At 31.1% G+C, this 15,813-nt stretch overlaps 2 protein-coding genes and 2 non-coding genes across 5 annotated transcripts in view; 1 reads left to right on the plus strand and 3 right to left on the minus strand.

Annotated features, from left to right (window-relative positions):
* Nucleotides 1-691: 691 nt before the first annotated feature.
* LOC118444362 (tRNA N(3)-cytidine methyltransferase METTL6) lies at nucleotides 692-3,270 on the minus strand. The gene is made up of 8 exons (XM_035872553.2): nucleotides 2,640-3,270; nucleotides 2,367-2,512; nucleotides 2,144-2,287; nucleotides 1,830-2,006; nucleotides 1,533-1,595; nucleotides 1,258-1,337; nucleotides 976-1,037; nucleotides 692-767 (listed from the first exon to the last, which is right to left on the minus strand). Exons 1-4 carry the CDS (start codon nucleotides 3,078-3,080, stop codon nucleotides 1,850-1,852), a joined length of 888 nt encoding a protein of 295 aa, XP_035728446.2. The 5' UTR covers nucleotides 3,081-3,270; the 3' UTR covers nucleotides 692-767; nucleotides 976-1,037; nucleotides 1,258-1,337; nucleotides 1,533-1,595; nucleotides 1,830-1,849.
* Nucleotides 1,400-1,483, minus strand: LOC118444524 (small nucleolar RNA snR60/Z15/Z230/Z193/J17). Its single transcript, XR_004839005.1, has one exon. It is a non-coding gene; the product is annotated as a small nucleolar RNA snR60/Z15/Z230/Z193/J17 (small nucleolar RNA).
* On the minus strand, nucleotides 1,663-1,739 carry LOC118444525 (small nucleolar RNA snR60/Z15/Z230/Z193/J17). The gene has a single exon (XR_004839006.1). It is a non-coding gene; the product is annotated as a small nucleolar RNA snR60/Z15/Z230/Z193/J17 (small nucleolar RNA).
* A 2,357-nt stretch (nucleotides 3,271-5,627) lies between the features above and the next one.
* LOC118444361 (D-beta-hydroxybutyrate dehydrogenase, mitochondrial) overlaps nucleotides 5,628-15,813 on the plus strand; it is a 13,604-nt gene continuing 3,418 nt past the window's right edge. The window contains exons 1-2 of one of the 2 annotated variants that reach the window (XM_035872552.2): nucleotides 5,628-5,786; nucleotides 15,011-15,231. In XM_035872552.2, coding sequence (XP_035728445.1) covers nucleotides 15,025-15,231 — 207 coding nt within the window. In that variant the 5' untranslated portion in view covers nucleotides 5,628-5,786; nucleotides 15,011-15,024. Of the gene's footprint in view, nucleotides 6,138-15,010; nucleotides 15,232-15,813 lie in introns of both variants that reach the window. The other variant, XM_035872551.2, reaches the window with a different exon arrangement.

The raw sequence follows: 15,813 nt of genomic DNA on the forward strand, positions 1-15,813 counted from the left end.
TTCTTTTTAGAATATATTATATTCGTTCGAATATTATAATGTCAAGATTGTGGGATCAGTCTTGAGACAAGATTGGTATATAGATGAAACTATTTTAATAAATTGATCTTCAACCTATTTTTTATTTTTTTTATTTTTTATATCCTTGCTATATCTGCTATAATCATAAAAAGGCCGAATTTTTTTCTTCTCACAGAATTTCATCAACAAATAAAATATTTTCAGACCAATTTAGATTCTTTTGTCATTTTAAATCGAGATTAATGAAATCATATATATACATATAAAGTTATTCATGTTATTTCAGCGAAAAAGTTTCTCATAAAAATTAATATCTAAATTCCACAAAGCTAAAATGTCGTTTTCGTATCCACTAAAAAAAAAAAAGAGTGAAAAAAAAGTGTATACAATGCTTATAAATAAAATTTTACGTACGATAGCTTAACTATTTTTTTTATTGAAAAATTTTGAAATTTTTAACATGTACTATATTAAATAATAAAAAGGTATATGTGTATATATATATATATATATATATATATATATATATATATATATAATTCTGATATTAAATATATTTGAAATTTTTATTTATTATATATTTCCAAAAGAACATTTTTTATAATATATTTTATTCCTTCTTTCAATTGTGAATTAAACGAATGCATTTTAATCATATTTAATACATCATAATAGTATATTTATAAAAATTTTGAATCCTTAGAATAAAATAATCTTCTTTTCAAGAATAAATCCGTAATGTAAATCTAAAAAACAAAAACATTTTTATTATTTTTTTTTTTTTTTCTTTTAATTAAATCACACATCATAAAGTAATAATTGATATAATTCTATAAAATAATCAGTTAGAGCTAATAGAATTATCATGAAAAATTCATAATAAAATTAATTTCTCATCATACTTTGTTTGTTATATTATGTTAAAAAAAAAAATTCTTCATACACATAACTTACATTAAATATTTACTTCGGTACGTTTAACATTGATAGAAAAATTAAATTAATAATTATTCCTCCTGTAATAAATAAATAAATATGTTACAATAAACATCATGGATGTTTGAATATATTCATTCTATTATATAAAATTTTATTTTCAGCGGTAGTGACGAATAAATGCGTATCATTATTATTTCAAAATGCATTTACAAATTCTCATCATAAAATGGAACTTAATATAAAACTGATATAACATTTTTTTTTATGAATTAAAAAATTAACTTCACAAATACTTACACAATATTATTATTATTATTATTATAATTATTTGTGAAGATACATGAAATGTTGATTAAACAATACTTCCATCGAGTGATCTGCAATAAAATTTTATGATTAATATTTTCCATAAAACACTTTTCATTTGTCCTAAAAATAAACATAATTTCAGATAGGAGCGAAAAACTAATATTATGGTCTTCAATGTATATCAGTTGAACTATGAGTTCATCATGAAAAAAAATAAAAAAAAATGTTTTAATTCATAAAAAGAAGAAAAAAAAAATACTTACAAAAAGTATTAGTATTAAATTGCTAATGTAGCCAGACTTATTATCCATGATCATTCATAGACCCTTTAACAAAATATTTCATATTAATACATTACTCTTAACACATTGTTACTTATATTAATATAAACAACTTATATATCAGATAGGAGCGAAAGACATGAGCTTCATTAAGTCTCAGTTGAACTATGAAATCATCATGAAGATACAGACATTTAAAAAAAAAAATTTTAAATATAATAATTAAAATATAATAATTAAAATTTAAAAAATATATTAATAAAATATATATTGTAATACCTTTGTAATAACAATCTCTCTCAAACTTTCTTCAATTTTGCTTGTACAAAAATTCTGGGTACATCTATATTCTCTTTAAAATTTACGGTCCTTCTTTGTACATATTCACACGTTGAAATTTCAAAACCAACAGATTTAAAAAGCTCAGATACTTCTTCTATTGAAAAATAATATGTTCTGTAAGATAAAATAATATTGTATAGTAAACTATATTTAATCCAATACAATGTTTAGAAATAGATAAATTAAAAAAAAAAAAAAAAAAAAAAAAGTGAAGGGGGAAAAAAAAAGGGAAGAAAAAAAGGATCATTTACCTAGTTCCATCCTGACGCATATAAAAATTTTCTGCAATTTTATGACCCGGTTTGAATCTCAATTGAGCCATATCGTATAAACCATAATCACGAAAGAGCAATACTCCTTTGTTATCAAGTACGTTATAAATATTTCGTGCAACCCTATTATAATAAATATTAACGTTAATATTTAGAAAAGAATTTTTAATCATATGAAAATACATTAAATAACGTAACTTACATTTTATACTTTTGAGGATGTACAGATGATAGAACAAAAATCAATGTTGCCGCGTTAACAGGACAATCTATTTCAGAGAAACAATCATCCGTTGTAATGTCCGTTTGAAAAGCCTTCATTTTTTCCGAATCATACAACGAATGATTCTGCAAATAATATTTAACAAAGGAATTAATATAATTTATTAATAAATATTAATAAATATTTAACAAGGGAAAAAAAAATATATATATATATATATCAATGAATTTTCCTTATTTAAAAAATTCCTACCTTTGTCAATTCTACGGCATTTGTCGATAAATCACATGCGAATATCTTTTTAAATTTCAATCCATCTTCCAACAATGGATAAATCAAATTGCCAACCCCACAGCCGATCTCAAGAAGGACGTTTTCGTTCTCGGCCGAACCCAAACCCAACAATTCGTCGAATTCTCTCGTCGTCCAGTGACGATCTTTAAAAAATCTATTTGCATTACGTTTGTAAAAAAGATCCCAATGTTTTTTAGCTTCTCTCTCGAGTTGATTAGCACGAAATTCCGATACCATTCGAGTATTTTGGGCTTTCATCATATCGACTTCTTCTTGCGTTAAACTTTTAGCCACGTGGCCCATTAAAATAATTGATTTTGATTCAGTCATTCTCACTAAATTCGTCGTACCAACGATGAAATTTACAAAGCAACGAAATAATAATATTAAATATTTCATCGAACTTTCTATTGGATCTTTTTATTAACGTGAAACGAATCATTGATAACTGATTCAAGGATAAGGGGAGAAAAAAAGAGCAAAGAAAAAGGAGAAAATGAAAACAGTACCTCTCACCTTGACGCTCGAAAAGGAAATGAACGACCTCTTTGATACTGCTACGCTTCCTATGATGTCGCTAGTGTCGATAAATGTCGATGGTGCTGCCACTAATCGGTCAAACTCGAAACGCGCGTAATTTCAAATACACTTCAACGTGAATAACATCGTATTTGTTCATTTGAAAACATTAATCGAGAAAAATGATTACAAAATTAACAATGTTTATACGACGTTACGATCAAACAAACGAATAAATGCTTGTTATATCAAATTTCATATATATGACAAGAGAAAAAATTTTTAACATTAAAATAAAATTTATCTAGAAGTGAGAGAGAGAGAGAGAGAGAGAAATTTAATATCGAAGTATGATTATATTTTTTTATTTTTAATTCTTGTCCCTTTTTTTTCTTTTTTTTTTTTTTTTTTGTTCGTACGTATAGGTACGAGAAATGTGATAGAGAAATTATTTTCAAAGGACTTTTTTTTTTCAACTAACGCGTAACAACTATCTCTCTTTTACGGACTTATAGAGGACATATAGGTAAGATGGTTACGCTCGTTAGTATGAATTCCGCGGGTGGACTTATTCGATGCTTTTTTAATATGCAGCTCCCGCACGAAACAAATATTTTCTTTCTCTATATAGTAGTCCTCACAATGACACAGTATTGAAAGGGGTTAGTCGTGACTAAAATTTCGTAGTTAAGTTTGTTACTGAGATTGCATATATATACGTGTATATATATATATATATATATATATATATATATATACATATGTATAGATATATAAATATGATATATATATATATAAAGTTCAACAATATAAACGGGATAGGCAACACAGATTTAGGCCACGAGTAGTGCAAAATAAGTATGCAAATGTATTGCGCATTTCTTCCATAAGACTTGCGAGATTCTATTAAGATGACGTAATCCGTAAACTACTTCTATACTTTAGATTTCCCTCTTCCTCACTCTCTCTCTCTCTCTCTCTCTCTACTTCTGTTATATGAATAAATAAATATTTGCGGGCTGTAGATTTCTTGAAAAAATAAAAGAAAGAAAGAAAAAAAAGAAAAAAAAAAAAGAAAAAATCGTATAATTCGAAAATATAACAATTAATTCTAAGATTAAAATTCGCGAAAAACTTTGTTAAAACTCATGATTTGTTCTTGTCATTTCTTCGTCCTATCTTCGTTCAAGCACAGGATGGTCTAAGTACTGCGACAAGGTCGGTAAAAAATTAATCGCCAACCGAGTTAGTAGGTCATTGGAAATTGCGATTAGTTATGTCGAATCCTTGATGTTAAGCCAAGAGAACCGATTAATTGAACGAAATGAAAAAAGGAAAGAAGAAGAAGGAGAAGAAGAAGAAGAAGAAGAAGAAGAAAAAGAAGAAGAAGAAGAAGAAGAAGAAGAAAGAGAAGTTTCATAAGATTTAGTCATTAATATCGAATGGATTTCAAGAGTGCGCATCGTATTCCAAGGAAAATCCCACAGTTTCTATCGTATAAAATATTATAAAAAGGGAAGAGCCGATCTATCTTACAAATCATTTCATAACATGTTGGGAGAATAAAGAAGATTGGTATTACGTTGTCACGAAAGATCACGTAATAATATTTAAATAATAATTGAAATGATAAAAATTGGACATGAAAATGTCCCAAGGAAAAAAGAGAGAGAGAGAGAGAGAAAGAGAGAGAAAAAAAAATAGGAAAGAAAAAAGAAACTACACACATCTCCCTTTCAATAATACAACATAAAAGTCTTTGGCTTTTAAGAGAGATTGAAAGCTTGAATCAAAATGATAACACAGTTAGGGATTTTCTATTAGCCCTCAGTCGTACTTCGTATTTTATCAGAATTTCGTATTTTTAATCAGAATATTTTATCAAAAATTTTATCAAAATTTGTTAAAATACAATAAACATTTCATTATATTAAAAGGAATTTAATAATAATATCTGGACAGAAACGTTTATAATACTCTTTCTAAAGAATACAAATATATATAATATAAAATGATTAGAATCATAAAGTGATACGGTGCTATAGTTCTCTCTCTCTCTCTCTCTCTCTCTCTCTCTCTCTCTCTCTCTCTCTCTCTCAGTTTTCATACCAATTATCAAAGAAATCTCTAACAGAGCGAAAAAGATTTACTGATTAATAGAAATATTGTATATGATTAAACGAATAGAATAGAATAGAGTCGAAATAAAAAAATAAAAAAAAATAAAAATAAAAAAAAAATAAATAAATAAATAAAGAAGAAAAATAAAGACAGAGCGAGAGAAAGAGAGAGAGAGAGAGAGAAAGAGAGAAAAAGAAGCAGGAATCAAAGGAAGAAGAATCTTTGTTGAAAGTCGCAAAAGAGAAACGAGAGAAGCAATCTGGGCGTAGTCAAGCCACGTGACTAGTGGAGGCTCGAGTGGCGGCGAGTGCGAAGATGCCGCGGAATGCCTTCCCCGGGCCGGGCTAACTCGACTTACCGCGGCTCGAGGTAGGCACGCGAAGCTCGAAGAGGTCTACTCTGTTCGCGCCGTTCCTCCTCGTGGTCATTCCAACCGGGAATTCTCGAAAGCCGGTTGTGCAGCAGGTAAACGCGCACGCGGCCCGCTGCGGCTCGCCGCTCTCAGCGTAACTCTAACAGTACGAATTCGCGAGTATTACGACGATTTCATTTCATCATCGTTTCTTCTTCTTCTTCTTTTTTCTCTTCTTCTTCATCATCATCATCATTATCATCATCTTCTTCTTCTTCTTCTTCGTCTTCGTCTTCTTGTTCTATTTCATTTTCTTCTTTTTCCACGTCCTCTTCTTTTGCCTCCTTCTCTTCTTCTTCTTCTTCTTCTTCTTCTTTCTCTTGTTGTTGTTGTTGTTTTTTTTTTCCCGTCGGATCGTCGTCGACATTGTTGATCTCAACTTTTCATCTACCACACAGGAACAGGTAAGTTATTCAATTGATTTATTTCTTTCTTTTTTGTTTTTTGTTTTTTTTCTTTTTTCTTTTTTTTTTCTTTTTTTATTTAATATCATTTGCCAAAGCGTATTATTTCTCACCTTCCTATTTCTTCCTTCTTTCTTGTTCTTCTTCTTCTATTTTCTTTTTTTTCTTTTTCTATTCATTTTCGTTGTCTCTTTCTCATCGTAACGAAATGAATGAATATCGTTATATTATTATTGAAATGAATCGGGTCTTTGGATCATTATGCGGGCATGTTTGTGCTGTAACGTATAGTAAGTGGAACGCATATAATTGTCTCTTTAGATTAGCTTACGTTGTTGGATATATATGGATACACGCAATGTAATTTTCACGTGGGACTATCTCGAATGAATTTGTTAAGCCTCGTTCTTTTTTTTTTCCTCCTCCTCCTCCTCCTCCTCCTCTTCTCCTTCTTCTTCTTCTTCTTCTTCTTCTTTTTCCTCTCCTTTGGTTTATTTTTTCTATTTTTTTCTATTTTTTTTTTTTTTTGTTTTTTTCCTTTTTTTTACTGAAATTGGCTGCTATTACGAGAATAGAGAATTGTTTGAATGAAAAGAGAAGAATTCGTCGGACTGTTATTCGCGGAAATATGCGTTTATCACGTAGTGAGGATCGTATCGTGAAAGAATCGTAAACCGGAACCAAAAGTACAAAGCTTGTTCGTCGCGTGTAACGATGCCTGACGCGTTACGGTGATAACGCGACGTATGTAGATTCATACAATTGATTTACGACACGTTTAAAAACAATAGAGATCAAAAAAAAAGATTAATTTCCCTGGGTCACTACTATGCGATAATGAATTTTATTTTCTAACGATTTTAAGATACATCCATGATTATTCAATAGTAATAATTCAAAGTTATTGTCTTGTTAATTGGAGCACGAATTAACGTAGGAGAAAATCATCCTGTCGCGTTTCAAATTTCTAATAAGAAGAACTGCGTTTTTTCTATATTTATTACTCTCTCTTTCTCTCTCTCTCTCTCTCTCTCTCTCTCTCTCTCATAAATTCTCTCATGAACGAAGTGAAATAAGAAAAAAAGACAAAAAAAAGTGAAAAGAAAGAAAAAAGAGAAAGAAAATTTACCACAGAAATAAAATAGATATAGAAAAGTTTAAAGAAGTTTAACGATTTTTGTCGACACTTCAACGTAAATACCATTGCTTCTTCACGGTAAGCTTTAAATACGAGAAAAAGTTTGACAGAGAGGATTAATCGATCTAAAAGATCCTCGCTAGAATGTACTCCCGTAGTAAATACTTGGTCGCGCTTCGTCAGTAGGTATAATCGAAGGTTTCAAAGCGGAAATGGGCGAAGCTTTCTTGGCAAGAAATCGAGACAAAGGAATCGTTCATGCAAATGAACGCAAGTCGGCATACCTTCTAGGAACTCTCAAGCACTCAAAATTCTTCTACCATTTTGATTACGAATAGAGGAGAGACCTGTAAATAACGTTGATTTTGTTCATTCATGCGTTTTTAAATACCCTACAGCCATGTTAAAGTTCCATTGGTAACGATTCCCCTTCTCTCTCTCCTTTTTTTTCTCTTTCTCTCTCTCTCTCTCTCTCTCTCTCTCTCTTTCTCTCTCTTTCTTTCTTTTAGGTTTCCAAGATTAATGGAGAAAAGCGTTTTTGTTAAAACCATTCGCTTCGTCTCTCCGAGCATTCTGGATTAGAAAGAAACGTGGTTGAATTCTTTGAAACTTTCTAAGCGATTTCAAGTTAGCTAATATCGTCACCACTTCGACTTGGTTCAGTTCTTTGAATGTTTAAATACCAAATGTATCTCGACAGAAGATAGATCAAACGGTGATTAAACGCGCTTGCATAATTTCGATAAAATCGTGTTTCAACCGAACGGAGACCACTTTTGCTGTACTAACATATCTCTATTTCTATCTTCTTTTTTTTTCTCTCTATCCTACTATCTTGATTTTTTAAAACTCATTTATCTTGACTACTACTACTATTACTACCACTACTATTACTACTACTTTTCTCCGATCAGAGTCGTTTTCGATCGGATAGAACTTTCTTCGCTTCACGAAGGATTTCAAATGATAAAGATCGCGTCTCGATGAGCAAGTAGGTCGAACTCCCCCGAGCGATTTTCATGTTGAAAGAATTTTCGCGACTTTGAGCGTCTCTTTCTTGAGAATAGTTTCCTATCTATCTATCTCGTTAAGAGAACGAGAAACACGCGTGAGAAGAAACGTGAAAGTGACACGTATGTAGTGCATATATATATATATATATATATACATATATATATACATATATATATACATATATAATAGATAGTTGCGTATCTATAATAATGATACAAATAATTGATGCGAATGAAGCAAAAGAAAAGAAAAATAAATAAATAAAAAAAGAAAACAGAAAAAGAAGACAAGAAAAAAAAAAAAGAAAGAAAAAGAAAAGTAGATATAATTCTTTTAAGTCTCGTGAAAGCTATTTCATTGAAGTCCAATTCCATCACGTTGGAATGGTCAAACTATAAAATGTAAATAATTCTCACCGACACACCTTGTATCGGTACTGTTTACCTTTTACATTCGGTCACTCGCGGTCAGAAACGGCCAACGGTACCGTATAGTTCTGTGCGGAACTCAGCGACTCTCTTTTACGCGTTCCCGATTCTTTCGAACGATTACGTCGTGCCTCTTCAATGTCTGAATGTCTGACCTTCGAATCGATCAGTTCAGGTAAAAAGTGTTCGATGCGTTCCACGAAACCGATTTTTCTTTCACATATTTTAGATAAATACTTTCGTCATATATTAATTATGTTATCTCATATTTTTCACACTTCTTTCCTTCGCATACGTGATATTTTTTTTTTTTTTTTTTTTTTTTTCTTTCTTCAACACGATATTCTGACATTTATTTTGTTACTTATCTCAGTATTTTATTCTGCAATTTAATTATTTTTTTCTTCTTTTATCTTTTTTTTTTTGTTTGTTTTTCTTTCTCCTTCTTTCCGTAGAATATTTCTTTAATGCAATACGAAATTTACTTGACGTTAATTCGTCGTTTTTATTTTCTTTATGCCTTTTCTGTTTTCCCTTTCTTCTGTTTCCTTTTACGATAAACCTATCTACTTTGTACCATTAAAAATAATTTTACCTTAGCATTTTTATCTTAATATTAATATTATTCCATAAAATCAAATTTTATTTTCTCTTAAGAAATTAAAATTTATCTGATGATAATTCCGTGTAGTTTTATTAACTTTATTATCATTCCAAGTGATTTGCATTAAGTTCTTAAACTACGAGGCCTATCTCCGTGTTTCAAATTGAAATTTGAAACTTCCCGTTGTGTTATCCTAACTAATTAATCTTTAAGAACAATAGATTTCCCAAAATTTTCATATTTTTGAATCGTCGAGAGACGAGTAGAGAAAAATACGAGAGAGAGAGAGAGAGAGACAAACAAAGAGAGAGAGAGAGAGAGAGAGAGAGAAAGAGAGAGAGAACTAAGAGGGATTAATCTTATCATCTAATGGAAATACTATGTTTGGGAAAGTCGAAAGTAGTTAGGCAGATACCATCAGGGTATCTTGGAATTAGAAAGGCCAGTTTTTACAATCGACGCCAAAAAGAAACGCGTGGTTGATCAACGGACTCCGTTAAAGCTCGGAATGCATTTCCGCGGTTTTACTTAGCACGGAATTGAAAAAGAAGTCCGTTAATTTCATGGCAGAATACGTACGGACGGCCAAGGTAATTCAGCATAATGTAATTTAAATGCTTACACTCGCTCGTTTCCTCGCTGATGCTCCTGCAACGCTCAATATTTGCGACGGTAATGCTCTTTAATAACATTTGCTCTGTGCTTCCTAAGCATCTACCAAAACGAATGATAAAATATACGTATTCGTGAAAGGAAAGCTCATCCACTTGTGCTTGGAATATTTTCAAAATATTCTGTCCCTTAGTAATGTCTCCTCCCTTTCTTCCTTTTTCATATATACACACATACACACACACTCTCTCTCTCTCTCTCTTTCTTACACACACACACACACAAATTATATATATGTATATATATATATATATATATATATATATATATCAAAGTCTCTGGATATAACAGAAGATAGAGAAATCAGAAATTGAAAATAGCAAACCATCGTGAATTACTTTGCATCAAAATGATCACGTTGTTTCTTCTGATTGAAGGACGACGCATTATGTAAAAACTATTTCTCGTGTCATCTAAGAGCAAATAACATTGAGGGGAGAGGTTGTGAAAAAGAAAAAAAAGGAAAAAGAAAAGAAACAAAGCAAGAAAGAAAATGAAAAGAAATGATTTTTCTAAGAAAATCTGTACGGCAGAATATTTATTATCTTTCATTATGCCATTAGAAATAAATTTTCATTTCGACATTTAACGATTCAAATAACTTAACTTATTTGCTAATAATTCATTCGATTAAATTGACGTTGAAATATTTAATATAACATTCAAGAGATAAATGAATTTAACGTAAACGATGTTTGAGAAGATGTATGCCTCTCGTTTTCGAATTTCAAAATGTTCATGCCTCTGGAGAAACTCAATCATTCAAAATGCTTTCAAGTTTTCAACAAAAGCACGAATGCACGAATATCAAAGTTAAACGTAATAATAAATTTAAATAATTTTGTGAATTTAGAAATAGGAACGGATTATGTTGATTGAAATATTTATATAATAGCTTTTCGTTATTCCATTTTCTCTGAAAAAAAAAAAAATATATATATATATATATATATATATATACATGAGTTGTAAAAATTATTAATTCGCATAACAGCTGTTAGTTCTACAATATTTAAAGAACAGTTCAAGTTGTTGGAAACGAGTAACCGTTAATGTTGCCTTTCAAACTCGACTCGAAGAAATCTAACTTGAGAAACGTGAAGCGAACAGTTGTCTAAGGTCGTCTCACTGGAATACTTCGAACGAATCAAAACGCCTACTAAAACTCATTGCCGTAATATACCCATACCTTTCGAAATTGGCACGGGTGAATAAACTTTTGCGATTCCGTATGCATGGAGAACTGGAAGTGCACTTCGTTGAATAGGAAAGGAAGTCACTTCGTCCGTACGCCTACAACACGCATAATATTGTACGATGATCGATCTATACTACGATACTATTACTTCTGTCTAGTCACGTGGCCTCTTTACCAGAGATTAGAGAGATGACATAGACACTTGATTACGTAATTGTTTCTTATTATCTTTCATTTACCTTGAAACATTATTTTCATGTTAAATGTCCTATCATACTTCTATTTCCCGTTTTCTCTTCTAATAATAATTTCAATGAATTCCAACGATTTTAATAATAACGATATTATTATTATTATTATTATTATTATTATTATTACTATTATTATTATTATTAATATTACGTTAAAAAGTTTACTCCCAATGTAACTTCGTTATAATACGAATTATATATCAGATCGAAATTTTCTTCTATGAATTATATAAAATTAAATCGTATTTGAATACAATGAATAGAACTTTTTCGATATATCTAATAATTACAACATAATATTCATTACGTTGATTATGTAATTCGTCATAGAGTTTGATTATAAAGTTGAGATTTTAAAGATAGGTAGATAATTATTATCACATTAGAAATCTCTTCTAATATTTTACGTTCTAGCTCGACTAATATTAGGCGTGAAAGAAAACAATAATAATAATAATAATAATAATAATAATAATAATAATAATAATAATAACAATAACAATATAAACATAAAATTAAATTAAATATAAACAAAATTCAAGTTGATTTTTACAATAGATTTTCTCTCTACAAATAATATCAATGTTTTTAATTTATCAATATAAAATAAACGAAATTATCTATGAAATAATTATTAATCGCTTTGATTGTATTCATATAAATTGATTATAAAAAAATTTTGGAAGTGAAAGTTAATCGGCGATGCGTTAAAAACGAGAGGGAAATTTGTTAGAGGTGTAAAAACAAAGAGAGAAAGAAGGAAAAAATAAATAAACGCAGAAAAAAAAGGAGAAGATGTCGGGAAGACGATCGAGCATGCATCGCATTCGTTTCTTTTGGATGCAACAACATTCCAGAGAAAGTTAGCTGTGGCCGTCGAAGCGCATAGACCGTATATGCGTCCAACTCTCCACGCAGAGAGGTTTGATGGCAGGTGCATACGCGGTTTCGTTTGTAGTCCGAGTAACACGACGATATCTATCTCGTTTACGGGTGTATCCAGTGAAACGTATTAAATACTTGGTAACGCTTTATACATACGTATCAGTTTTCTTTCTGTAAAAGGCAAAAAAGTAATTTGTAGTAAACGCATTATCCTGTTAAAAGCTAACATCCATGAAACTAAACATCCAATTTTCTTTGTTACACGATGATCTCTCTTTGAATTCTTTTCCTTTTTTTCTTTTTCTTTTTATTTTTATTTTTTTTTTTGCCTTTCTCTCTCCCTCTCTCTCTCTTTTTTTATTTTTTGTTCTCTAAATGGACACGACATTGCCGAACTGTGAATTTGATTCGCCAATAGAAATATAATTTCACTGGTCGTCCATACTTTTATTATTCTCTTTCTCTTTCTCTCTCTATTTTTCTTTCTTTTTTTTTTTTTTTTTTTTTTTTTTATTCTACTTTCACTAAGAACCTTACCTGACTCGTCCATTCTCCCTCCATCCCCCGCCCCCACCCAACCCGTTCTCATTTACGACGTATCGTCGATCATTTCCGAGACTTTCGATCTATCGATTACAACTTCTTATCGATATTAATAACTATCGCATTTTTTGCATGTGTCAGTGCGTGTAGGGATGATGATAGGGGGTGGGAAAATAGGAAAGGGAGATTGGTACACGGTTGGATAATAATCTATTAAATTTCTCACCGTCGATTAACACCGTTTGCTAATACCTCGGACTATTACCTCGACGCGTTATTAATCATTGATCTTGAAAGAAGCGACATCATTGATGGTATTATCGTTGCACGGAGTATAATAATTATCGTGGAGTTTGAATCGATATTTTGTCGTACGTCTAAGAAAAAAAAAAAAAAAGAGAAAGAAAAAAAAAGAAAATAAATAAGAAGAGAAAAAGGAAAAGAATAGAAAAAATATATAGGAAAAAAAAAAAATGAGAACGATCGTCTTGCCTCTTTAAATGACATATACAATATTATACGATTAAAGGTAAATAGATATTATTATTTTAATCGAATAATAATAATAATAATAATAATAATAATAATAATAATAATAATAATAATAATAATAATATAGAATTACTATTAGACGATATTAATAGTAATAGGTAATAATTTTTGTAAAATTAAAAAAGGTATCTCGTTTTATGGTTGATCGAACGAAACTATCTGGTAAAACATTTCAAAAGATATTCTCTTTTTAATCGGAACGAGCAATCCTTTCGAAGACATCGAACAAAATTGTTTCTCGCTTTTCCACGTCGCCTATCCCTCGTGATCGATGTACCGGAAACCGAAGATATTCCGCAAATTCGATAATCTCGAGGCACGTCAACGCCCGATGCATTTGGTACGTTTCGCCGGGTAAAACGATTCACGATGTTATCGCGGCAAAAAAAAGAAGGACAAAAAGAGAGAAAAGATAAGAAAAAAAAATAAAGAGAAGGCTCAAGGATGTCCAAGGAAAAATCGACCTGTTCGATTCTTTTTTATTTATTTATTTATTTATTTCTATTTACCTTTTTCCCTTCTTTTCTTTTTTCAATCATACCTTTGTACCACCTTCCTTCTCTTTCTTTCTTTTCCTTTTCCTTCCTTTTATTTTTTTTTCTTCTTTCTTTTTTTGTCACTCGTCCTCGAAAATCAACAAAAGAAGAGAATGAAATTATCGACACGAGAAACGGACGGGTGATTTGAAAGTAGATGCACTCGATCGAATATACAACGAGAAAATGGTCGTCGATCACTCGACGAGATTTCAACTTGCTCTCTTTCTCACTTTTCGATCGTGGAATCAAAATTCCACTGTCGAATTTTCAATGGTGAATATATATCCTCCGGTGAAAGACGAAAGGACGAAGACCTTTTTATACCTTTACCGTGAGAACGTCCTTCGGCTAATCAATTCAGCACATTAACGGCAACACGATCCGAAAATCTATTAAATCGTTCGACCGTGTGATTTTCTTCCGTATTTTTACGCGTCTTCTCTCTCTCTCTCTCTCTCTCTCTCTCTCTCCCTCTTTCTCTCTATCTTCCCCCTATCTCTTTATATTTCTGACAATTTTTCCGACGTATCCATATCAAAAGAGAATATTCTCAAGAAGGAACACTCCGTGGAAGGTAAGAATGATCGAGAAAAGAATCGAGAGAATGTTGCTGGACTGTTGTCGTCGTCGTCGATCGGCTGATTCTCGTTATGCTCAGAAAGATACGCTTTTAGAAAGGACTCGCTGGCTCTACCGTTCACTTTTCACGAGAAAACGAATTCTTCGGTGCATTTTCTCGAGTCGTCGAAGCGCACGAACGGCGGCAACGGCAACATCAACAGCAACTGCAGTGACTGCAACGTGGAAACTCGAGGATCGACTTATCGACTCAACGTTTTGGCTCAAGTCTCGGCTCAACTCGATTTCTCCAAGAAGGATTTTCCCTTCGTTCCTTCTACACTTTCTATAAAAAAAAAAAAAAAAAAAAAAAAGATTTTTCAAAAGAGACGATTGTTTTCTCTATTTCTTTTTTTTTCTCCTTTTTTTTTCTTTCATTCGTTCGTTCGTTTCTTTTCTTTTTCTTTTTCTTTTTTCTTTCCTTTTTACAGATTATACGATCGCGATGGACGTCGAAACCGGCGCCATATTGGCACTTCAGATTTTAGCCCTTTGCTCTATAGCTGCTGCGCTACTCGCTTATCTGATGCGACAATCGAGAAATGCCGGAGACGAATACGAGTTGCGAAACAAACGTCACGTACTCGTAACCAACTGCGATACGTGCGTGGGTCTACAGATTGCCCTTGCACTCTCTGAAGCCGGTTACAAGGTAATAATACTGGTGTACTCGTGCGTTCAATGTAAATTATCCTTACGTCACACCATGGAGATCGTGATACTTTGTTGAACCATAAAATCTCCTCTTTAAAATTGGATTTGATTATATCTATATATTGAATGAATATTTCATATGAAATTCATGAAAACTTTTATTCATACTTATGTTAGATAATTTCAATCACTTAGCGAAGAAGAGAACTATTAGATATTATATATGCATCCGATGGAATATATTGAATAATTAGAGAATTGTCTTGGATAATTGAACTCCAAGCGAGTTGATCGAAGTTGAACGAGTCTAAATGAGAAAAGACCATTCACGAATAGTAATGTTAGTTTCCAAGTAAAATACATGCAAAATAGCCTAACTTTAACTATCACTTAGAATCTGTGTGGCAGATGTATATGTATTATATATCCTTGCGAATATATATGTTGTTTTATCGATTTCTTCTAACGTTTTCTATTTTCGTTCGTTCCTATTTCTCTCTTTTTGCAAATGTATCGATATAATTTTATTCGTATAAGAAATGAAGGATTTAGAAAGGAAAAAAGAGAAAAAACAACAAAC

The sequence above is a fragment of the Vespa mandarinia genome, chromosome 23, assembly GCF_050613455.1.
Source record: "Vespa mandarinia isolate Hongniang chromosome 23, ASM5061345v1, whole genome shotgun sequence".
In the NCBI taxonomy this organism is placed as follows: domain Eukaryota; kingdom Metazoa; phylum Arthropoda; class Insecta; order Hymenoptera; family Vespidae; genus Vespa; species Vespa mandarinia.

Bases quoted from the DNA above. Each gene is read 5' to 3' on its own strand.
- LOC118444362 (XM_035872553.2), bottom strand. From the start codon at position 3,080: ATGAAATATTTAATATTATTATTTCGTTGCTTTGTAAATTTCATCGTT. The intron at 2,288-2,366 runs GTAAGTTACGTT...TTATTATAATAG, and splicing joins CATCCTCAAAAGTATAAAAT to GGTTGCACGAAATATTTATA. The intron at 2,007-2,143 runs GTAAATGATCCT...TTTATCTTACAG, and splicing joins ATGCGTCAGGATGGAACTAG to AACATATTATTTTTCAATAG.